At 37.7% G+C, this 25,334-nt stretch overlaps 1 protein-coding gene across 3 annotated transcripts; it reads left to right on the top strand.

The window, feature by feature from the left end:
- Window positions 1-674: 674 nt before the first annotated feature.
- Window positions 675-25,047, top strand: G2E3 (G2/M-phase specific E3 ubiquitin protein ligase). 3 transcript variants are annotated; one of them, XM_075151744.1, is made up of 16 exons: window positions 675-783; window positions 3,704-3,759; window positions 4,795-4,892; window positions 6,419-6,520; window positions 7,117-7,241; window positions 8,983-9,148; window positions 9,850-9,956; window positions 10,987-11,103; window positions 12,403-12,527; window positions 12,631-12,763; window positions 13,438-13,563; window positions 14,711-15,021; window positions 15,687-15,868; window positions 16,032-16,204; window positions 19,904-20,103; window positions 20,745-25,047. In XM_075151744.1, exons 2-16 carry the CDS (start codon window positions 3,723-3,725, stop codon window positions 20,975-20,977), a joined length of 2,235 nt encoding a protein of 744 aa, XP_075007845.1. In that variant the 5' UTR covers window positions 675-783; window positions 3,704-3,722; the 3' UTR covers window positions 20,978-25,047. The 3 variants fall into 3 exon arrangements, with proteins under 3 accessions (XP_075007845.1, XP_075007846.1, XP_075007847.1); XM_075151745.1 differs by lacking the exon at window positions 675-783 and adding an exon at window positions 963-1,303; XM_075151746.1 differs by lacking the exons at window positions 675-783; window positions 3,704-3,759; window positions 4,795-4,892 and having other exon boundaries at window positions 6,444-6,520; window positions 7,080-7,241.
- Window positions 25,048-25,334: the final 287 nt, after the last annotated feature.

The following is a 25,334-nucleotide window of genomic DNA, read 5'->3' as shown; positions in this document are numbered from 1 at the left end:
CACTGCGGCCTTACAGTGGGACAGCTTAGGCCCCTTGAGAACAAACTGCAGAAGATAGTAATTTAAAAACAAACAAACAAACAAAAAAAGTGGATTTATCAGAAAAAAAAAAAACCTTCTTGTTTCCTTAGGTAAGTACTCCACAACAGACTTTCTGGAAGAGTATCGGTATTACGGAGTTTGCAAGGGCTGAGGGTAAACAGCCTGTGGAGACCATGCACCTTGTCAGGACAGAGGCTACCGATGACGGCAGGCCAGCTTGCCGGCACGGTACCCGCTGCCCACGGCCGTTTGTAGGGTTTTCCTTCTGCGCGGCGGCGCCCCTCTCCCCGGCGTCCCCAGAAGCCAGGCAGTCCCGTCAAACACCAGCACGGGGAGCGCTGCCCCTAGCAGGCAGGAGGCGGCGGGCCCCAGCACCGCCCCGCAGCCCCCGGCCCCGCAGCCCCCGGCCCCGCAGCCCCCGGCCCCGCAGCCCCCGGCCCCGCAGCCCCCGGCCCCGCAGCGCCGCCCGCGGGCCGGTCGCCGAGCTGCAGCCGCTGGCCCCTCCAGCCAAGTACTGATCTCCAGGATCGCCTGCCTCCTCCCGTTGAGCCGGCTGCTCGGCGAAGGTGGCCGAGCGCCGATGCAACGGATGGCGGGCGCGGCGGTGGGCGGAGCGGGAGGCTGGCTCCCCGCTTCCGGAACGGCGGCGGATGTTGGGGTTTGAATAGTCTGTCAGTTGGCGCGGGCGGCTCGGCGTCGGGGCGGCCGCCGGGGTGCGTGGTTGGCGGGGCTGCCTTCGGGGTGAGTAACGCCTTCAGTGGGCTGAGGCTTTGCCCTGCTGCCTCTGGCCTCGGGGTTGGCGGAGCCTGGGGACAAGGGGGGGAGTGCCGCCTTACAAAGGGCGAGGAGAGGCGGGTGGGGCGTTGAGCCGCTGAAGCGGCAGTTTAAACTGCCGCGGCGGGGGAGCGGGAGCCCCCTGCTTGTCCGTGAGGGGAGCCGAGCGGCGGAGCAACGTGCAACAGCTTCCCACCCGCGCTTTGGGGAGCAGGCGGTGCCAAGCTCCCCCCGCTTGTCGGAGGGCAGGAGGCGGCGGAACAACTAGTCTAGGAGGAAATCTTCCCTCTCTTGCGATCACGCTTCTGGGAGGAAAACTAGCGGGAGGCGAGCAGCTTCCGAGGGAGACTCGCCCGGTGCGGCCGCGGGAGGGAGGCGGGACGGGGGCTGGCTGGGTGGCTCTTTCCACGAAAACTGCCATGGCCGCTGTGCCTTTTAAAAAGACGCCGGTCACGTTTCGTGGTTGAACCCGTGTGTGACTCGGACAGTAAGTGGCCGCCTGAATCTTAATCCGTTGGGGTTCCTTGAAACGTGGCGGGAGTTCCCCTGCACCCGCCCGGGTGGTGGTTGCTGAGGGATGGGTTTCTTCCAGGACACGGCGTCGTGTTTTAAACCACGAGATGAGCTGGAGACCCTGTCATATGTGAATTCAGGATACACAGCATGAACGGATGGGATCTGGGAGGGTTCCTTTGTTCGTATGCTAGAGAAAACGTGTACCTGAAACCTTGCCTCTTGGGGTTGTTTTTTGATTTTTATTTTCCCATCTTCTAGTTAAAAAACATCTTATGTTCTGGAGCAGAAAAGAGTCTTAGCAAAACCTAAATATCCACTCTAAGGATTTTTTTAGCCTATTTAGGCAAAGTAGATACATTTTATTTACACTCCGGTTTTTATAAACACTGGGTGATAATGTGTTCCTGTCTTGCAAAGAGACTGATACGGAATTGCTTTGTTCCTGTAGAAAGCCCCGTAGGACTTATGCATGGAGCCTCAGTGGTTGTTCTCGCATATCTTTTAACTTGCAAATTTGAACTCCGGGTTCATTTCCCTGAAAGAATTTGAGACAAGTAGAAGGAATTTGTGGGGGGGAGAAGGGTAGCGATTTTTTTTTCTCTTTTGCTGGAGCCAGGGAGAGGTAGGAAGGTGCTTTTCTTTTTTCCAGCCACATATGTGCTTTCTCCACCTGGTAGGGCTTTTTACAACACACTGAGGTGAAAATCTGGTCTTGTGTGGTTATATATAGATTGTTTCTTTGTTGTGTTACCCTATTAGATTCAGGACTGTGAAACTGACAGTGACCATTCTTGGGAAATCCCGAAGAGAAGAGAATGCTTGTCTTTTGCTCCCCCTGTACCTGATTAAGTATATTTATTTTCTGTAATTTTGAAAGAGGGAAGTGTGTTTCTGGGAAAACTGGAACTTGGAACCAATTATTTCGTCTGACTGTCGCTGCAGTGTGTGTTCCTGAGAGCCTCTTGACCTAATTTGGTTGCAGCGTTGTTTATTTTTTGTTTGTTTTCCTTTTAGACTGTTTTCTGGCAAAGGTCTTTTGTATACGAATACTCCGGTTCTCTAACGAAGTGCAATGGCGTAGAGCAGTTGCCTTATGCCTGAGACTTCTGCCTCCCTTTTTTTTTTCTTTCTCAATACAACTCCTTTCCTAAAACTCCAGTAAAATGACTGCAGTACTTTATTTGCAATGGTTTGGATTAGCCTGAGGTTTGTTCCTGAAGCCTGTACCTGGCAGTCATCTAAACTGTAAATACCAAAACTCCGATAGCTCGGAGTCTGTCAGGCTTCTGGTTTGGACGTTGGATTTGTTACCGGCTGCCTCCGTGCTCACTTCGGGTGTGTGAAGGAAGTTGTCCGCCTACCTGTGGGGTCAAGCATGGATCTGCAGGCAATCACCCGCGATTCTTGTCTTGCAAAACTTATGTAATGCTTTCTCCAGCTTCCGAAGAGAAGGCAAGTCAAAGATCTGTTCCAAAGATACGTTCCTAAAAGGGGTTCTACTTTGCACTAGAGAAAGAATAATCATCTTAGTGCTGCGCTGAAGAACCATGTGTTTTTTTTTTTTTTTCCAAGGTGGGCTAGGATGCATGGTGTGGCACACAGTAAAGGCCAGCTCCCAGTATATCCATATTAATGTATCTTGAGGGTCTAATTTTTAGGGGCATGTGATGTTTGAAAGAAATGCGGGTTAGGTCAATGTTTCTAAATAAATTACTCTCCACTTCAGAATGTAAAATACATAGTTCTAAATGGTGTAAAATCCTCTGTATGCATGTCCCTGGTTTGGATTCCTCACCATTTTTTTTTTTTTTCTTCAGATAAGGATTTCTTTGGGTAGGCCAGGATCCTGCATTTTCTCCAAACAATGGAGACTATCTTCATAGTTACGTCAATATCCTACCCAGTTAATTTTTTTCTTCCAAGTTCCTCACATTAATATAATCTTTATTTGAGCAGGAGTCACTGCCACTTCCTTGGTTGTCCTTGGATAGTTATTTTTGATGTTTAAAATAACTACAAACTCTTTTGTACAATTACGTCTATATATAACTAGCTGTTGCATTGGACTTTTTTATTTTCTCTTTCAAAAATAAAATATCTTGTTTGAGAGTTTGGGGAAATAGTTAAAAGTTGCTACATGTTTCATTGGTCTGGGAATATTTTTTCTGAACATTTGCATCCTGCTTTCTGAACCCCTATCTCTCACAATAACAGTTGAATTATAATATATTTTTGTTCTTGATCCCATTTTTACTTTACTGAGTTTGTTTTTTTTTTTCAATTTAAAATAAAGTAAAATATAAAAGTGGTATATAATGGTCATTATTAATGCACTAGATATATTTAACACCTCATATTTTTTTCATGACAGACAGCCAGAAGAACTCAAGATGAGTAAAAATAATAATTTTGACATTCAAAGTCCATGTAAGTAAGGTTTTTATTAAATAGGTATAGAAATCTTTAATCTGCATATATAATAACAATTATAACTTGCTTTATTTGGGCTCAAAGAACAGGTGGATTTTCAGTAATCAAATTGTGTTGGAACCACTTGTCTCAGGGAATGAAAAAAAAAAAACTTGTAAACTTCCTTGGATTTGTTTGCTGTAATTGGACTATTTAAAAATACTCTCTTCTGCAGATGTTTTAAGAAAGTAACCTTGGGAATTCGGCTGCCAAATCTCACACAGCTGTGTTTGAGACGTATCATTCAAGACTTTCTTAGGCTGAAGCAGTACCTCTATTCTCATCACTACTGTGACTGTTCTTGATGTTAGAATATTGAAAATGTTTCTTATAAATCTATTGAGAATTGAAGGGAAGATATTAAATGTCTGTGGAAGTATGTTAGTGGGCTAGGAACTGCAGAAATGGGGAAATCCTCAAGGTTTTAGTTGACTCCAATGTTGTCTCAAATCCTTGAATGTTTTGAAACTAGCATACGTTTTAAAAGCACTGGTAGCATATGACTTGATAGTCAGGATACCATTCCTATGCTTTTCACAAAGATTATCACAGAGGCATACAAAGAAACAGTTGAGTTGCTTCATGGATTCTAATATGGTGATGTCTTCATGTACAATACTAAAAACAATTAGATGAGATATTTCACACGCATCTGGACATTGTTGGCTATTTGATAATTTTCTTTGGGTGTTTTGGGACGAACAGTTGGGAGCACAATCGGCTTGGGAATTTAGCTTGAGTGATAGCCCTCTCCTGAATCAGCAGGCAGGTGAAGTATTTTTTTTTTAGGAACTAGAGAAGGAACAAATAGTATCCTCTTCTGTATTTACTATGGAATTCAACATTAAGGAGAGAGGGATATCTGCTGTCCTTTATCCCATAATCTACTTCAAGATGCATGTGATTAAAAAAGATGAAAGTTACTGCTGTACAGCTGATCCATAGTAATTCCAGTATATTCACTGTGATTATAAACATGATTCTATATTTTAGTCTGTGTTCTCTGTGGACGGACAGATGACTGCCCTGAAAAGTATGGAGAAAAAAGGACCTATGTGGAACACAATCTCACTGTTCATTATTACTGTTTGGTAAGAATGTGGTATTGATCTTGGAGATTGTCTGTTTTAACTGGGAAAAAAAAAAAGTAAATGCAACAAGTATTAAATAGTAATAATCTGTCCAAACAGTTGTGATAACACTTGTGTTGTTGTAAAGCTTGAACTGGCAGCTCTAACTTGTAGCCTTGAAGGCTTGTACTTGTCAGGTGCAGCAGATGAAATAAATAAATCCCAACAAGCCTTTATTCAAAGCTAAATTCTGTTCATGACCTGTTTAAATGAATTACTGAGTTAATTCTCCCAGCCTATCATAGCAATGAAGGTACATGTTAAGAAAAAGGGAAGAGATTGCACCTACATATTTGCTTCTATGAAAGAAGTGTAGTTTCAAAATTTGGAATGTGAAAATTCCATGCCGTGTGGACAAAGTAGAGAAAAGAGTTCTTTTTTTTTCTCGTTTCTCACTGCTTCTTGTTCGGCTGTGAGTTATTCTCTGACATTACATAGGACATTGTAACACTTAAAACATAGTCCTACTTTTCAGTTCAGTAATATGTACCCTACTGATCATATACAGCTACTGTATCACTATTTAGTAAAAGCTATAGATATAAACTACAGTTGAGTATCTCTTGTTATCACACTTGATGTTTTCCAAGATTCGTATTCTTAAAGGTATACTTAAACTACCTTTCAAACTCTAAATTTTTGCAGGTCTTTAAAATAGTATGGCTACTTTAAAAAAAAAAATCAGGTTTTTTTGTTCGTTAATAAATACAGTTTGAATTTTTTTCCCACATTTCAAAAAACAGTCTCAAGAATATCAGGAACAATTGGGGGTTTTGTTTGTTTTCTCAACCAGTTCTTTAAAGATTGTGTTGATTGCAGATGGCTTCATAGGTTGGATATTGAATCCTTCAAAGACTAGGCAGAGTGGAAGTTTTCTGAAGTTACATACAGATACGATGGTTTTTTTTCTTAAATAAATTCTAAGCATCTGTAAGGAAATTTAGGTCTGTTGGTGATAATTTTGTCTCATACGTAAGGCCATATGAAATGATAGGGAAAAAGTCCTGATTTTGCTTTTATTTAATTCTTCTCTAAAGTGAATTACTTTTCCTCTTAGGTTGCACTTCAGTACAGATACTTCCTACTGTGCTTCATTATCTCCACAGCAGAATTGTCATTCACGTTAACTAAACTAATTTAATTTTACTTCCTCTGAAGCTTTACGTGCTGAAAGTAATTGTTTGACAATTATCTGAATAGTCCGTATACTTCAAAAAGGAAGGTAAAATACACCATCTTGGGCCCTACAGTATTACATAAGACTTTGATGTTATGAAATATTTATTTTCATGTTACTGGTTACTATTCCCTATTGTGTCATATTAGACAAAAATGTATAGATATTTTGGATCAGTTTTTTAATCATTAAAATGTTTGCACAAAAACTTTCTTAGACTAAACTTCTCTCTTACTTGACAAACGCAGTGTAGGTAATTTTAAATCTTTTGGTAGGTGGATGTTTTAAAATACTTAATTTGTTTTCATAGTTGATGTCAAGTGGCATTTGGCAGAGAGGGGAGGAAGATGAAGGTGTAGATGGATTCTTAATCACGGATATTAGAAAAGAAGTAAATAGAGCTGCAAAACTGGTAAGAATGAGGTCTTTGGTATTTACAAGGGAAACAAAAGTAACTTTTAAGCGCACTTGGTATCACCTGTCAGGTTTGTTTTGTTTTCTTTCTCCAATGGGCAGTGTGCTGAGCCCATTCAAACATCTGAATTTTACATTTAAGTATCAAGTATATTGGGTTCGTGGAAGCCACAAGGAACAATAAAACCTGCAGAAGTTTGTTAATATTTTTATTTCCTGGGTGTGTTGCAGATAAATGAATAAGAGCAAATTACACACGCATAATATGTCATGACATCATGCTGAGCCTCAAGCTGACATTACGTAATTTTATAGATGCAACTAAACTATAGGTACTGGTAAAATAACTTGTATTTTGGCTTACGTGTCACAAGTCAACATGCATATAAAACAATACATAATCAAAGTCTGTGAAATAACTATATATCTTTACTCTTTGAAATAGAGCTAAAACACGATAGTCTTGTCACAGTTACAATCTATTGGCTGATATTCTTTCTTACACACTTTATAATTTTTCTATTGGTTTAACTCCTGTAATTTTACTTGGACTTTAGGTGTTAATATTCTGTTTCTAAAACAAATTATTCCTAGAAATGTAATATCTGTAAGAAAAAGGGTGCTTCAATTGGATGTGTAGCTCCCAAATGCAAACGAAGTTACCATTTTCCTTGTGGGATACAAAAGGAATGTATTTTCCAGTTCATGGAAGACTTCAGGTAAGTTCTGGGGTTTTGTTGCTTTTTCATTTTCAATTCATTATGTTTATACAGGAGGTGATTTGTTTTTTCATGGGTTGTCACTGGATAGGCTGTTAATTATAAATTACATCCGGGTTATCTAAGAAAAAATATCTGATTTGTGGAAATCATGAAGGCCAAGCAGTTATATGGCATACCTAGTACCTATAAACTAAATTCTCAAAAATTTTAAAGATATAATTTTATGCTTCTACAAGTAGTTCAATTGTTTATAAAATTGAGCATTAAATCCTAAACTCTGACATAAACTGCAAAATGGTTGGTTTGGGTTTTTTGGTTGTCTACCTCCTGTGCCTTTGTTGAAATGGCAATGGTTTGGCTGCCTATCTCTCTCAGCAGTCAAAACACACTGTACGCCATTCTGCCGTATTTCGAAGCACAAGACTTCTAGATCTGCTTATTAGAGATGGACTGCAGGAGAAACGGGTTTAATATCAAATGTCTAAAATGTTTTATTTTCTTTTACTATCATCTGTCTAGCATCTTGGCTATAGTCAAAATACTCTTGAGTGCATTTGATAACGGCTTTATTCTGCCTACTGTAAGCTGAGTTTGTAGGGTGGGTGGATTGAAGTCTGGCAGGCACTTCTTAAATAAATGACCCGTATTACGTCAAGCACATGTAAAAATAATGCATTTTCAGAAAGGTTTCTTCTAGAGCTGCATTTCTTGGCTGTCTTATTTCTTTGAAAATGTGCTAAATTATAAAATTTACCACGCTACCTAGACTCTGCAGAATCAATATGCAAACTCAAAATTGCTCCTTTAATGTCACGGTGACATTGAAATATAGGAAGAACTTGAGGTTCTGAGGTAAGGAAACGCATTATTTGGACCAAAAGAAGTTTTGAGAGAAAGGGGGTATATGATCTCTGTAGTTTACAGAGCATCAGTTGGCAACACACTTCTTCCTTACTATTGTTCTATTGGCTTACTCTGTTAGGTACATAATTTGTTTACATGTGTGTTGTGGTTTAACCCTGATAGGCAGCAGAGCACCACACAGCTGCTTGCTCACTACCCCCAGCGGGTCGGGGAGAGAATTGGAAGGGTGAAAGTGAGAAAACTCATGGGTTGAGATAAAGGCAGTTTAATAGGGAAAGCAACAGCTGCATGTGCAAGCAAAGCAAAATAAGGAATTCATTTACTGCTTCCCATCAACAGGCAGGTGTTCAGCTATTTCCAGGAAAGCAGGGCTCCATCATGTGTAACAGTTACTCGGGAAGACAAATGCTTTAACTCCGAACGTCTCCCCCTCCTCCTTCTTTCCCCCAGTTTTATTGCTGAGCTTGATGTCATATGGTATGGAATATCCCTTTGGTCAGTAGGGGTCAGCTGTCCCAGCTGTGTCCCCTCCCAACTTCTTGTGCACCCCCAGCCTACTTGCTGGTGGGGCAGTGTGAGAAGCAGAAAAGGCCTTGGCTCTGTGTAAGCACTGCTCTGCAATAACAACAACATCTCTATATTATCAACACTGTTTTCAGCACAAATCCAAAACATAGCCCCATACTAGCTACTATGAAGAAAACTAACTGTATCCCAGCCAAAATCAGTACTTGTCTGCCTTCTTATTTTGTTGCACAGCGTTTATTCATGAAAAACAGGTATAATAGGGAATTCATTTTGATATCTTCAAATTTTGTAAGGAAGGTTCTTAAAATGTTGTTTTGATAAGGGAACCTTAAATTATTATTTTTAGATCTTACTGTTGGGAACATAAACCAGTCCAAAAGTTTCCAGATAAAGAATCTAGAGGAACTTCACAGTGTACAATATGCCTGGATTTGGTTGAACAGCTTCCACTGTACACTGTATTGAAAAGTCCCTGCTGTAAAAACGCTTGGTTTCATCGAGAATGCTTGCAGGTAACACAGGTTCTCCCTTTCTTTTCTCTTTGCATCCACAGAGATCACATTTCTGTTGTATTTAAGAGTAATGGAACAGTTGCTTAAAACTGTGTAAAATTGCTTAGGGATAATGTAGGCAGTAAGTATGGAAATATACTAGGTTTGAAGGACAATGCTAAAATTGTGGTTTGGACACTAGTGTCTTACAAGAATAATTTTTTTTTATGCTATTCATTTCCACCCCCTCCATGTTTCTGCAAGTGTGATACACTTCATGCCTTTAGTTATTTTTAGGAACTGAAGTCCACCCTAGGTAGTTGCCATCTTGCAAGTCATTGTGTGCAGAATCTAAATGCTAAAAATGTCATTTATCCATCATCAGTTCTCTTTGCTTAAGTCCAGAGCTGGAAAAAATTATAAGGTGCTTTTTGTAAACTCATTCTAGATCTGGAGAGGTTGACTGAAAAGGATTGTGCTTTTGTTTATGAACCTGATTCTAGCATGTGAGCTCTTATCCTTTAAAGGAAGAGAAAATGCTCGCCATTTGCTTCAATGTCAAGTGACATCATGATAGATGTCAGCTTTAACATCCATGTCAGGACAGTATCCATGAATGTAATGGTTATAGATATTAAGGCATTATTTATTGTCACCCTAAGGATGGTAGTAATTCAATAATTGGTTTGGTTTTTTGTTGTGTTTTTTTTTTCTTGACACAGTATCAAGCTTTGAGTGCTGGGATATTTTTCTTTAGGTGCACAGTATGTAATAACAAGGACAAATTTCAGAAAGAAATGTTGAGAATGGGCATACACATTCCAGAAAAGTAAGTAATTTTGTAAATAATCGCTCTTCTACAAAAATTTTGGTAGGGTGTTAAAACCATTTTTTATTTATTCTATAGAACTGCATCTATTAATATGTGAAACTTCGGTTCTATGGTAGAATTGTTTGGTTTGGTAAGGAGTAGCCTGTTTCTTTTAAGTTATGCATAAATATTGTTAAAGGCCAAATTAGTTATCTCAAATATAAAGCAGGAAGCTCTGAAAAGTCATTTTTAATGCCATGATTCAACCAGGGACCTATTTAAAAGATCACTTCTTAAATACAATAATTTCGCATTAACATAGAGGTTGCTGAGAAGTGTGTTTTCTGTGCCCTGGTTTTTAAATTATCTGAATTTCTGTCCAGACAGTGTTATAATCAACTGATTACTCAGTCATACAGCTTCCATCTTCTCCCAAGGGATTGCTAAGGATATGTTTAGTATAACAACTGCTTCTAAAAATCTGAGCTGTTTTTCATAAGTTTCCACCATTTGATGGGGCTCAAAATAAGACAGAAAGTGATCAGAATTATGTTTCTTTGTTAGAAGTATGATTCTTTAATAACTATTAGTCTCTTCAGAGACTGCCATTAATTCCTTCCGGAGACAGAAGCTCAAGGTTTTGGAGAGGAAGAAGAGTCAAAATACTTGATGAACTTTGCCGTACTGGCCTGGAAAATTCTGAGTTACTTCTACTCAAGTTACCACTGAAAATGCTCTCATGAGACTGCCAAAACAAATATCCATGTCTGCTGTGAGAGAGAAAGCGGAGTAATATGAAACAGAGCAAACATGCACTGAGGTCATACGAAAAATAATAAATACTTTAATCAAAGTAACTGTACGCAAGAAAATGTCTGTGTATTTATAGTATTTTTGTTCCTAGACTTTTTTCTTCCCCCTCTCAGTTGTCTAGCTGTTGCCTAGAACATTACATGATTGAAATATCTTCATGTGGTTATTACATACATCTTTTCCAAAGACAACCGGAAATACAGTTGCAATAACAGATCTTCTCTCTTGTTTATAGGGACGCATCTTGGGAACTTGAAGAGAATGCATATCAAGACCTACTGCAATGTTATCAACACTGTGACATTAAAAGATGTCTCTGCAAGAAAGGAAGAGACTATAATGAACCTGATAGGTATGACACTTCTGGTGTTTTTTTATTTTATTTAAATGCTTTAATACTTTTCAACATCAGGTTTTAATGTCGAGTCAAGACACTGTGTCCAAATAAAATGTTTGTTTTACTCCCTATAATCATAATATTTCAATACTAATTTTCTTTAATTTAATCAGGTTATAAAAGCCAAGAAAACCAAACCAATAGATTATCAGTTATCTTGTCCTTATTCTCATTTGATACAGAGCTGAAGTAGAATTTATACACGCACATAACATGTAGAATAGCATGTGCCTAAACTAATGTTGTCTATCTCTCATTCAAAGCTTAATTCAACGATTTAATAATTGTTAGAATACTTAATACCTTTATAAGAAATTCATTGAAGTACTAGACTTAGCTGAAAATTAACTAGCTGTGTAAAATCAACCTAGCTGCAAGCTATCCCTCTGCATGCAAATGGCAGCTAGAATATTGTTGATAGCTTAATGAGAGGCTTGAGTGATCATGTAAAAGGCTTTATTCTGCTCTACCACTTGCGTAATTTTTGATTAACAAGTTCATTTTCTGCATTCTTTTTTGTTTTATTTGTGTGCTGCTGAAATATATATCTTCCATTGGCGTGAGTATACTCAAAGCTGTCAGAGCCCCTGCTTTGAAGACTTGTTTCTGTAGTACTGTGGTAGGTTACTCCCTGTAGACATTAACTTTGCTTTGTACCAAACATTGCTTGGTGCGTGCATGGTATGTGTGCACCTCAGGATTTACTTTGCCTTTAAGAGTTGTACCTTAGGCTTCCAATATTTGAACTAATATCAGTTGCATTGTTCCATTGTATGTTTAAGCAGAATTGAAGAAACCTAGACAAAAACCTAACAGATAACTTAAACACTGTCATTAATGAAGAGTCTTATTTAGAATGTGTAAGAATAATCAGATATGCTCCTTTAAAAAATATACCATTTGGAAAGCTGAATGGTGGATACCCATAAAATACAGAGGATGTTGCTGACCGGCAATATGAAAATATTGACTGCAAGCTATTGACTTCAAGGCAGGGGAGCACACTAAGTCATAGCCTCTTTCAATACAAGGTGCTGGAACACAGGTAGCTCTTTTTTTTTTCTTGTTGCAGCCAGGAATTGTGAGTACATCGTGTCTGAAGAAAGTTCCCCTTGATTATATACAGTCCTACCAGATTGATAAAATTAGGCTTTGTCAGTTTAGTGTCTGGATTACACTTACTGTTGAATATTCTTTGTTTTAACTAGCCTCACTCTTCTGTCAAATTCTAAATATGTAAGTTTTTAATTTTAGTAAATGGGAAATAAAGCGTTGTCAGTGTTGTGGTTCCCGTGGAACTCATTTGGCCTGTTCATCTATGAAGTCATGGGAGCAAAACTGGGAGTGCATGGAATGCAGAAGTATCTTTGCAAAATCAGGTAAAGTTATGGATGTGACAGTGACTTCTTAAAGTGATAAATTTTAATACTATGTATTTTACAGATAGCAAATGCACTAAATTAATATAATTTAATCATACAGGGAACTATAGCAAACAGAAAAAGCGTTCTTTGGCTACCTCTGAAAAGACAGATGGGACAACTTGTTTGGGGGAAGAGCCATCTCCAAAGTACCCTCGGCAGTCACCTGGATCTCAACGCAATTTTCTTCTCCAGTGTGTAACTTTCTGTTTTCAAGCAGAAACTGATTATAACATAAAATAGTATTTAAACATGAGGAGGTGATGACTTATTCCGTAGGAGAAACTTCTTACACTAAATTGCAAATTAAATAAAATTGGAGTAAAGTTTAGTGATTGAAGGTTTCCGAGTAAGCCATGAGCTCTGTAAATTTGCTATAGTTATTTGCATCTGGTGGCATGTAAACCAGTTTTTAGTTTGATAAAATTAGATCCTTGTAAAAGGAATCTTAACAATTTAGAGGTAACTTCCAATGTACAAATGGCAAAACTTAAAGCTAAGGTTGCTTATCAGTATTATTTCTATGTTAATAGTGTGCTAGAAATCTAGCAAGAGATATATAAATAATGTTTTCCTTTGCTGTAATAAAAGCTTTTCAAGTCTGTAGAAACTAATATTTTTAGTTTTTACTTGTCTCAGTCAGGACTTCCATCTTATGTATGGGATGCAACTAAAAACAGATCCTAAAACCACCACATAATAAATACTGAATTATTATTTTTAAAATTGTAGTTCAGGCACTGATGGACTTCATGTAAACGAACATACAAATGAGTTTCAGTACTGAAACAGGGGGAAATTATATTACTACCTTCAAATAAGAAGTGTTTATGCATTCTTCAATATCTCTTCTTAATTGGGCTTGTAGATCACCAAAGATAATGTGCCAGAACAATTTGTCACCCTGCTCACACCTAGAACTTCCAACATCCAACAGAGTGACGATGTCCTTATCCCCGCTGATGTCAAACAGGAACTGGTCCCTGAGGAAAAAGTATTTTCTTCTATTTTTCTTACGTTGAAGAATAATCTAGCACATGGCTTTATACCATATTTCCTACAGAACATGGTGTGTGTGTGTATATATAGTGGCTATATATATTTGTGTGTGTGTATATATAGTCACTGGAAAAATGGAATGATTGTGGTGAAGAGCTGAAGTCATAACTTGATAAAGGCTTCTGCTGTCTCTAAATGCTAAAGAGCGGTGAGGAGAAAAGAATGATACCTATTGAGAATTTTTAGGTTAGGTAGTGTGGGGATCAAAACTCAGAAATGCATATTTGTCCTTACCGAAGCACGGCTAGCCATTCTTTAGAAAAGGGGGAATAAAAAGAATCCTAATTACTTTCTTCAAATTAGACGTGTCCTGAATTTTCAATGTTTTTCCATCTGTACCATAGGAATAGTTCGTGATTATGCTAAAGTCAGTGGTAAAATTACATTTTTTAATATAGAATATTCAGTTTAAGGGTACAAAATTCTTTTGTCTTGTTGTGAGTACTTAATTTATGAATTCTATCTGTAATATGTGCTAAAAATTCTGATAAGGGAATTAGTTACTTCTAGTAGGTAGGGTATTTGAAATACTTTTGGTTACAAGTTAGAAAACAAGGGGTCTTATTTAGATTCGTGTCTTAATTTTTTAAATGAGAACTGCAACATTTCTCATTTCTCCCTACACAAATGTATTTTTGATTATAGTGACAAAGATTAAATATTAGTGAATAGTTACCAGCGTATTCTAATTTGGGTGCAAAACATCTCTTTAACACAAACATGGTAAGCTCTTCAATTTCTCACTTGTTTCACATCATTCAAATGTAGAATGATGGTGTGAGAATTGTTTGGCACTATGTTGGTGTAACTGAATTAAGAAAATAGCTATTCATTTTATGTGAAGGTAATTATTTCTACCTCCTTTTTTCTAGTTCTAAGAGGTACTTTAAAATTTGCCACTACAAAGTTAAAATTTGAAGAATCTACACCAAATATTTTATTGATATAATTTAGGCAATATGTAAATGTACCGAAGTATTTAAAGAGGTGTTTTTCTTGATAGATTTTAGGATGTTTCCTGTAAACTGTTGCTAATTATTAATCATCGATTTCAGCTGAAAATACATGCAATTTTCTTGTAGGCATTTAAGAAACCAAAGAAGGGAAGTTTCTAATATACTGAAGGAGTTAAAGCTACAAGTTAATACAAAAACTACAAGGCTTAACATCAATGCAGAAAATATCTGGAATAGTGCTTTGAAAGGATTTAGACAGCGCAACTTCAGTCCTACAAACACCATTGAAATAAAGTTCACAAACTGCAAAAATAGATCAAAGACAGATACTTCTGCTGCATCAAAACACCGTTTCTTCCAATTATTAATGCTTCACCTTCAGAATTCATCGTTGTTTGAGGGCTCTTCTGCAAAGAACTTGTCCCTTGATTTTCAAGGTAATTAAATGTTTTGTTCGAAAATACATTAAGAACTCTGTAACTTGAAAGGGTTTTAAATCTTCAGCCAGTATGATTGTCAGTTCACAATTATAGTCCTGATGGATAGAAATTGGTTTGTTTGGGGTTTTTTTTGCTTTTTCAATTCTAAAGGAGGGTGGGGTGTGCATCTGTAATAACAACAAAAAAAATTGGTTTAGTTGGAAAAGTTGATGACAACCAAGAAGAAAATACAGCATATAATTAGACTTGGAGCTTTTTAATGAATGATTTGTTCTCTACAAGTGAATTCACTTTCTCTGTTACTTACTTTCCTTTCCTCAAATTTCTAGAACATTATCTCTGATAGCATGCTCCCTAAAGATTAAAAGTTAGCTTCTTTGAGTTCTTATGCTTCAGAATTAAATGTGCATTGGGTACAAAGTGGAAGAGGAAGTTACATTTCCTCCCAAACCTTGATAGCGGCTGAAGAGTTGGAGTAAAAGAATATGGTACTCCTATGTAAAAAATACCGGTCTTACTGTTTCAACCATCAGGAGATGGCAACCTCATTTGTTGTATCTCCTAAAGTAAGAATGAATTGCATTATGAGATTTTCTATTAAAAATTGAGGATCACAAATGATTTTTATGCACATATAGTAAATATATTTTTTTCATTTGCAGCTGTAAAGGAGAATTTCTATTTTGAAGCTGGTAAAATGATTGCAGTTTCTCTGGTTCACGGTGGCCCATCTCCTGGTTTCTTTTCCAAAACACTGTTCAATTGTCTTGTCTATGGTCCAGAGAATGTGAAGCCAGCTTTGGAAGATGTTGCTGATGTTGATGTAGCACAAACAATAAAAATGGTAAATAAAACTAAACTTATTGGCAAATTCTTGTTCAAAACTATATTTGGAGATAAAGAAGGGCTTATTGAATATAACTTTAGTTCAAATTAAAAAGCTTATTTTTTATATATATGCACATGCATGTAGTAAACAAATTCCTGACTTTTATCTTCTTATACAGATAAAATATGCAAACAGTCTGTCCAGCCTACGGTCTACAATACACAACTGTTATGAATTTCTTGCTGCTGCTGGATGTTTAAGACCTATAACAGCTTTGTGTGATAAGAATATGCTGGTGAATGACATACTGATCCATCATGTAATCAAGAGAATTATTTCACCCTTAGAAAGGTTTGTTTTGTTTGAGTTTTCAAACTTCCTGGTTTTTTTCTCACTGAATAATATGTTGCTAAAACTAACTTTCACGTGTTCTTACTTATTCTCCATTTAAACCAGTTAAATATACTGTAATTTTCAGTGGATTAAGATCAACTGTTAACTAGTTAGTTAAACTGAAAGACTGAAATGACTTATCTACATATCCACTCCGTTCCACGTTTCCTTGGTCACGTTCTGTTTTTCAACCTTATGAAGAGGGCAGATTCACAGCTGTAAACTATAGCATGACAAAGACCTTTTGCACTACAGAATTTCTCTAGCTTATGTTAATTTTTAATTCAGAATTGCTTGAATTTAGAATCTTTAAATTTTAGAAGTGCTAAACATATGTTTAGAGTTTAAATGAGTTTTCTGGAGTTCTAATTAGGGAGTTTGTGTGTGCCATTAGGAGGGCGATAATGTGCATAAGTGTAAGTTGGCCTACTTAGAATGTAAGCATTGCATTGGTGTTTCCATGAGGTAGTGATGACTTCAAATAGCTGGGAAAGTTGCAGCCGTTGACTATTTTTTTGATGGGTTTCTGACCTTACTTCCAATTTGCATTCTTCATCTGCTCAGTAAAAAGGCATTGGATGCTAATTTTTCCAACAAGTATAGTTGGATTTATACTTAACACATTTATGGTGTTATCTTTGACAAATTTGAATCAACTGAATCTCCAAGAGCTATGAAAAACTAATTTAAATGTGAGGACTTTTTTAACAAAGTTGAGAGTAATTAGTCTTTCAGTCAAGGCCCTCTGTGGCATATTTGACCAATCTATATCATATTTTAAAACTAGTCAGTTAAAAAGTGAAAGGTAATAAGTAGCCTATTTGGTTATGGGAAAATGTGGGTTTGTGCATTTTTGGAGATGGGCTTAAAATGTGCAAAAGTGAGCAATGCAAGAATTTGCTTGTCAATATCAACAACTGAGAGTAAGTAAAGAGTTAGTCACTTTAGCTGTTAATGATCTACACCACTGACTGTACACTTTCAACATTGTTATTGATAGGCTGAATCAGTAAAATTCAGAATATCTAAGAAATTATCAGTAAAAAAACTTAAGTAAAACTTTAATTCTGATTTAACATGGTTAAATTGTAAAGCCAGTTTGTTGAAATGTTCTTATCCAGTACACAGTAACTAGTGAAGTTTTTTCAACCTGCAGAGCTGTGGGGTTTTTTTTTTAAGAGTTAAATCACAGAATCAGATTGGTGTGTACATTGGAAGGGACTTCTGGAAGTCATCTTGTCCACCACCCCCTGCTTAAGCCAGGCCACCTAAAGCCAGTTGCCCAGGACCATTTCCAGACAGCTTTTGAGTATCTCCATTTGGATGGAGACTCTACAACTTCTCTGGGCAACCTGTGCCAATGCTCGGTCACCCTCACAGTAAAGTGCTTCCTGATGTTCAGACGGAACCTCCTGTGTTTCAGTTTGTGCCCATTGCCTCTGGTCCTGTCACTGGGCACCGCGGAAAAGAGCCCAGCTCTGACTTCTTTGCACACTCCCTTCAGATACTTCTACACATCAAGATTCCACCTGAGCCTTCTCTTCTCCAGGCTGAACAGTCCCACCTCTCTCAGCCGTTCCTCACAGGGTTATGCTCCAGTCCCTTAATCATCCTAGTGGCCCTCTGTTGGGCTCTCTACAGAATCATAGAATCATTAAGGTTGGAAAAGACCTCTAACATAATTGGGTCCAACCGTCAACTCAACACCACCATGCCCACTAAACCATGTCCCTAAGGGCCTTATTTACATGTCTTATTTAAAAGAGGTGGGATCACTTCCAGGGATGGTGACTCAACCACTTCCCTGGGCAGCCTGTTCCAAGGCCTGACCACTCTTTCAGTAAAGAAATTTCACCTAATGTCCAGTCTAAACCTCCCTTGGCACAACTTGAGGCCATTTCCTCTTGTCCTATCGCTAGTTACTTGGGAGAAGAGACCAACACCCACCTCGCTACAACCTCCTTTCAGGTAGTTGTAGAGCGCGATGAGGTCTCTCCTGAGCCTCCTCTTCTCCAGGCTGAACAACCCCAGTTCCCTCAGCCGCTCCTCATAAGACTTGTGCTCCAGGCCCTTCACCAGCTTCGTTGCCCTTCTCTGGACACGCTCCAGCATCTCCATGTCTTTCTTGTAGTGAGGGCCCAAAACCGAACACAGTATTCGAGGTGCGGCCTCACCAGTGCCGAGTACAGGGGCACGATCACCTCCCTGCTCCTGCTGGCCACACTATTTCTGATACAGGCCAGGATGCCGTTGGCCTTCTTGGCCACCTGGGCACACTGCCGGCTCATGTTCAGCCGGCTGTCAACCAGCACCCCCAGGTCCTTTTCCTCTGGGCAGCTTTCCAGCCACTCTTCCCCAAGCCTGTAGCGTTGCCTGGGATTGTTGTGGCTGAAGCGCAGGACCCGGCACTTGGCCTTGCTGAACCTCATACAGTTGGCCTTGGCCCATCGATCCAGCCTGTCCAGGTCCCTCTGCAGAGCCTTCCTACCCTCGAGCAGATCAACACTCCCGCCCAACTTGGTGTCGTCTGCAAACTTACTGAGGGAGCACTCGATCCCCTCATCCAGATCGTTGATAAAGATATTGAACAGGACCGGCCCCAGTACTGAGCCCTGGGGAACACTGCTCGTGACCGGCCGCCAACTGGATTTAACTCCATTGACCACAACTCTCTGGGCTCGGCCGTCCAGCCAGTTTTTTACCCAGCGAAGAGTGCACCTGTCTAGGCCGTGAGCCGCCAGGTTCTCTAGGAGAATGCTGTGGGAGACAGTGTCAAAGGCTTTACTGAAGTCCAGGTAGACCACATCCACAGCCTCTCCCTCATCCACTAGGTGGGTCACCCAGTCATAGAAGGAGATCAGGTTGGTCAAGCAGGACCTGCCTTCCGTGAACCCATGCTGGCTGGGCCTGATCCCCTGGTTGCCCCACACATGCCTTGTGGGCGCCCTCAAGATGAACTGCTCATAATCTTCCCCGGCACCGACGTCTGGCTGACCGGTCTGTAGTTCCCTGGATCCTCCTTCCGGCCCTTCTTGTAGATGGGCGTCACATTGGCAAGCCTCCAGTCGTCAACGTCCATATCCCTTGTACTGGGAAGCCCAGAACTGGACACAGCACTCCAAGTGTGGGTCCCTTGACCTGCTGGCACTATGATTCCTAATGCAGCCCAGGATACTGTTACCTGCATTTGCCACAGGGGGAAATAATAGCATGTAAACAAATGCAGACGGCAGAAGCCAAGTGAAGGCTATCTTTTAAGACACCTCATTTTGCCTAGGGACAAGGAATTTAAACTGTGTTTTCTAAAGGATATTTGTAAGAAAGAAATTCAGTATGTTCTTACATAAAAATTAAAAGTAAACCATGCTCATGCAGTCAAGGACTAGGAAATAAAGTTAAATTTCTGCATATCACTGCTATTTCTTTCATGTGCCCGAAAAGCTCCACAGAAACACTTAGATTGTTAAAATGAGAATTAAATGCATTTTCCAAGATTAAAATAAAATGGGACTACTATGTACACCTTATTGACGAGACTTGGAGACTGCAGATGGGGAAACTTTATTATGTCCAGTCTTACAGCTTTATAAAATGCAGAGTACAATTAGTTACCTACTGGCTTTCTGATGCATGCTCGCTCTTTCCCCCCCCTCTTAGTTTTAGGCAAGGTTTGAAAACTCTTGGTGTGCTAGAGAAAATGCAAATGCATCCGGATGCGTTCTCTAGTATATTGTGCCACAAGCCTGAAAGACTTTCAGCAGAAACTATTTGTGATCTCTTTACAATCCATTCCTCATCAGATGTAAATAAAGTTGAAGGTGCTGATTTTTGGATGGGTTATTTGCAAGATGTGGAAAGTAAGTAATTTTTTTTTTCTTTTCCCCCTTCCCTATTCAGGGTATTTAGCTGCTGGTATACATACAGGGTTTGGTTTTTAGAGTTCAGTGGGGTAAATAAATGAAGGGTTTGAGATCACTGTCAGTTCCTAATTGTTCCTTCTTCCCCCTCTTCCTTACTAATTATAATTTCTGAAACTGTTGCCCAATTACAATCAAACTTGAGAGGAGTAAGTATCTGAAAGATTGGTACTAGAACTGCTGTGAGTTTGGGTTTTTTGTTTGTTTGTTTGTTTTAAAAAACCAAAAACAAAAAACCAACCTGAGTGGTACAGAAGAATCCTTTAATCCCCTCTCTTCAGCTTCGCTGTGAACTTATTCTTATTAGATAGTGTGCGTCTCAAAAAAAAAAAAGATAGAAAACAGTGGTCTCTTCTTGCAGAAGAGTGTTTTTTCTATTGACTTAAGATTTTTCAAAACTAACCCGAGTGGGTTTTTCTTGCTAAAATTTTTCTTATTGGGCCGTATAACTGCATATTCATTCAGCATATTGATCTGGGGTTTCCTGATTTCCGGGTTTTTTTCCTCTAACACTTAACATGCAGGATAATGGTTTATGGGTAATAGGTAATAAATGATACAACCTAATCTTGTTTTTTTAGGTGGTGAGTCTGTAGTGACATTGGAGGATATTCTGTTCTTCGTAACAGGCTCTTTTTCTATACCGCCCATTGGTTTTGATCCTGAACCTACTATTAAATTTTTGTGTATAAGGTATCCCGTTGGAAACAGACTCCTTAATTGCTTGGAGCTCCCTATAACAAAGACATATGAGCAGTTTAAAAATAAAATGGAGTTCACCATCAGAAACACACTAAGAGTCGAAAGAGAATAAGTATTTTTGCTACTAAACTGCATGTTGGAAACTTCAATTTTCTGCAGGAACGTCTGCTTGCAAATCGCTACTGTATTTTTGGACAGCATGCTCTCAGCCTTTTCCCACTTTTCCCCCAAAGTTATGCTAAAAGTAGTAATCTTGTAAGATGGAAAACAATTTTCAAATGAAAATACACTTTATCTGTTAAAGCCAACTTGAAACGGGATGATTCAAGAGTCAGATTTTAAATGTCTACTTTTGCTGTAGACACATATGAAATTTACCAAACTGTAACATTCTAGCTATTTCCCACAGGTAAGTATGTTGGTTATATTACATACTTCAGTAACTTATTTATCAAAGTCAAATCAGGTACATTTTGAAGATAACTGCTGTAGAGCTTTGTCTCAAGTAAAACTGTGATGCAGTTCTTCACTTGTTCCATGTATATTTTTCCAGTAATTGTTTTTATATTGATGATTCATTTACGTTTTGATGATTCATACAAACCTATGAAAGTTAAGAAACTTGGAGTTTTAAGGTCATTGTGGTTAGTGCATTAAAATATAATGAAGGTCTGGAGAAAACCTAGGCAAAATAATAAGGCGCAAAAACAAAATCTGGTGGAACTTGAGTTTCTGTTGTTAAGCAAAATCTTTGACATTTGCACACATTTCTGCATTCTACTGTTATACATTAGTTTTTAATTATACATATAGCCAAAATAGTAAAAACTGTAAGTAAATCTTGAATATGCAACAATAAGTGGTCTTTCAAAATGTAATATAAGAGTTAGACTTAATGTTGTCAAGTATGAAAGTATAAGAATTTGTTGCTCACTAGAACATGTTACTTTGTCTTCCATGAAAGTCAGTATTTTCATAGGAATATGCACTAAAACTACTTGTTAAACTACAGGCAGTCCACCATCAAGCTTATCAGTGCCTGACACTTCTCTAGCTTTTAGTCTAAACTCTTCCTGTTCAGTTGTAGGTGCATTCTGAGCAACTTCAACTGCATAAAATATATTTCAATTCTGCAGTATTTGTATAGATACCATTAAGCCATAAAATATAAGTAGTGAAATTCTTACATAGTAACACTTTAAAGTTAATAATACTAAAACTATGAAACTAAAAGGACATTTAAGAACATTTTAAAATGTGTGCAGGTCTCTCTTGAAATTACTATTTCTCCCTTGTCAGTTTGCCCCCCTATACTATCTCCCAAACATAGGTTGTGCTATAGATGTATATAGATAGATACATATCTGTACATATCTATATATATCCACATTCTTCAAAATACTGAAAAGTAATCATACACTTTTTAAATTAATATAGCTTGGTTTTAATTGAAAATACAAGCAGGATTGCTTTACTTTTGAATGCCTTGGCAAGAAAGTACATCCACAGTAAACTATAAATGGATAGGTGCTTCTAAAAATAATAATAATCCAAACTAATCTGGTTTCAGGTTCTGGTTTATGGTTCATTGCAAGTATTACTCTAATTAACAAACTGTATTACTAAATGCTAATTACATAGCAACATACTGCAACTCAAGAACTCTGGAAGTGGCAGTCAAGACTCACTAAATTTGAGACCATGCTATAAAAAGTTAAAGACAAAGAGGCAGATGGGTATTTAAATTACACAGTTCATTTAACAATATGCAGATATTTTGAAATCTTACTTAAACTGCTACAGCTTCTCTTTCTTTCTTGATCTTGGGAGAGGTGCTAATCTTTTTTTTATACAGACCTATTTCCATCACTGGGTAACAAAAGCGTGCATGCCAGTTTTCCCCCCCTCCCCCTGCTGAAAGTCTCTAAATTATTGCAAGGCTTACATCAGGCATTTCTCACTACTTTCAAAGAGCTAAAACAATTTAATCTCATCAAAGTCCTGTCATTAGAAATTTAAGAATATTTGAAATTAAGACAGGGCTAGTGGTGTTTTTACGGTTCTGAGCCAAAAGCATATTAAAGTCCCCTTTAAAATAAATGTATGAGCTCTTGGAGAATGTCATTTGACTTGTTTATATACTAAGCATTTTCTCATTCTCTTCTGATTTTTTTTTCTCCAGTAATATCCTATGTTTGTTGTCTTTGCATAATTTTTGAATGTCATACTGTCAATAACTTACTTATATTCTTACCCTTCAGAATGGTCTGTTACCATTATAAGAAAGGAGGTTTGTTGCAAATTTATTTACATAATAAGGATTCATGTTGTATGTTAATATTTTTAAAATACAGCAATGAGTCTCCTGCAGGTAGAGTATTATACTTTAAAAATGAGTGGTGTATCCAGTGCAGTATTCCTTTTTCTTGCCCAGTTAGAGAGAAATGTATTCTGTAATATTATGTTGTTTTTCTGTATGGGAAGTACAGAACTTACAGAAGTAGCAAGCAAAGTGTGGATAATTTTAAAGGACAATTCTTGGATTTTTGGTACCTGCAGTGGCAAGGGAAATGGTTTAGAACTTGGAACTAAATAAACTGCATTTTAAAACCTTTTAGTGGAGAAAGAAATAATAAGGTAATGTGAATAGAAGATAAAAATAGGGTTCACACCTTTTATTGCTTATTAGTTTGCTGATAGGTTTTATATAAAGGTAGAACTAACCTATTTGTCAGCTGTAAGAGAAATCTTAAGTTAACTAAAACTATCTGCTATACAATGCTATACCAAAACAGGGAATTCGTAGCATCCTCTAGTCTCTAATATTGCTTGGAAAGATTTTTCTTACACAGAACTTGTTCCCATTTTCTAATACTGATGTACACATTCAGGACAAGTTGTCTTTCCTTTCTTGTTGGTTTGATCAGCTCTATCTAGACATTCTAATATAATCCTTGATATATTCAAGTTGTATTCCTAAATGCTACTATGGAGATGAACTTCCTCTCTTCTGCTCATTTTCAGCATTTATTTATATAGACCAACCAATATACTCAAACTGGTCATTAAAATTCAATTGAATAAGCTGACTTCCAATCCATCAAAACGCAGAAAGGTCTCTTTTGTCTGGAAACCGTAAGAGCGATTTCTGTAGCTATAATGACCATCAGGTTTTTAACTGCTATAGCAGGTCACTGAAGTGCAATATTGTTGGGTAGTTTTCATTTTACAAAAACTTTAACCTGAGGCACATCTGGAAATTAGGGAATTTGCTTACTTTCAGTATTTCTGTAACACAAAGAGAATAATTGCATATACATTAGCTGTCATGTATTAAATATATTTTTATAGAAGTTACATCTTTTATAAGATTTGTCAGGGCCACATGAGAACTATTGCAGTCCTCTTTGACTGTGTTTGGCCAAAGAACTTCACCCTGCAGTTTCTGCATCAAACCCTAAGCTTCCATCTGGAATTAGCACATCAAATAAGCTATTTATTTTCTAGAGTGATCATTTTCTAGTAAACAATAGATTAGTATTAGCGGTTTTAGTATGGTCTCCTTAATAAAGCACATATAATTTAAAACAAACCCTCAAGTATTTAGATCTATGTTTGAAAAACCAAGGGATAAGAAATTTCTGTGACTTGCTTTCACCTGTGCAAAGGATGCTTAATAGAAAAAGCTCTTAGCATTTTTAACTGGTTTATGAGTGAAATATAGCCAAAAGGAGAAGAAATTAATATCAGTTGATACTTAAGGTCTAAATCATCATGTGCTGCAGCTTTGACTTTTTTCATTGAGATGTTCAGTCTTGGCATTGGAACACTTGAGGATTTTGAGAGGTATATTTAAAATGTAGAGCAGAGTATTAGCCATTAATTCACACTCACATTCTGCATGTACATTTTGAAAATAGTATGAAAAAATTCTCATTCAAATAGAAGGAAATGCAACTCTGGAGGCTACAAAATATGCTTTTAAAGTTTATCTTGATTCTGTATTATATGGTAAAGCATTTTAAAGCTCAAGCTTTACTGTTTTTTACTTAAGGAAGGGAATTGCTAGTTGGATAAAAGAAAAATTAAAATGCAAAAACTTCTGAAATGTCAAGTCATATGTATAGAGAAAATCATTCTCAAAATATTAATGTTTGTATTAAAAAAAATGCAACCCTCTGATTTTGTATTGCATAAATGTTCTTTTTAAACTTTTGGTAATTAGAATATTACACAAGAAAGTATAATTTTGTAAATACTTTTAGCTCTAACTTGAACTGCAGGATCAGTGCCTGAAATGTTGCATCTTCAAGCAACATTATACTTGACAGGTGTAGCATCAGTGTTGAAATAATCAGTAATTGTGAGAAATAACTGTCATGTATATGTTCAAAGTGCAATAAAGGGTTAAATTTCTGTTGAAATAAATATGTAACTTTCTTCAGTGTTTTTATTTTGGTGATTTAATG

The sequence above is a fragment of the Calonectris borealis genome, chromosome 5 (assembly GCF_964195595.1).
Source record: "Calonectris borealis chromosome 5, bCalBor7.hap1.2, whole genome shotgun sequence".
Taxonomy (NCBI): domain Eukaryota; kingdom Metazoa; phylum Chordata; class Aves; order Procellariiformes; family Procellariidae; genus Calonectris; species Calonectris borealis.
This window is presented reverse-complemented; position numbering and strand designations above follow the sequence as displayed.

Coding starts and splice junctions, on each gene's coding strand:
- G2E3 (XM_075151744.1), top strand. CDS start 3,723: ATGAGTAAAAATAATAATTTTGACATTCAAAGTCCAT. Junction 4,893..6,418: donor CTGTTCATTATTACTGTTTG/GTAAGAATGTGG, acceptor TTGTTTTCATAG/TTGATGTCAAGTGGCATTTG. Junction 15,022..15,686: donor CTTGTCCCTTGATTTTCAAG/GTAATTAAATGT, acceptor TTTCATTTGCAG/CTGTAAAGGAGAATTTCTAT.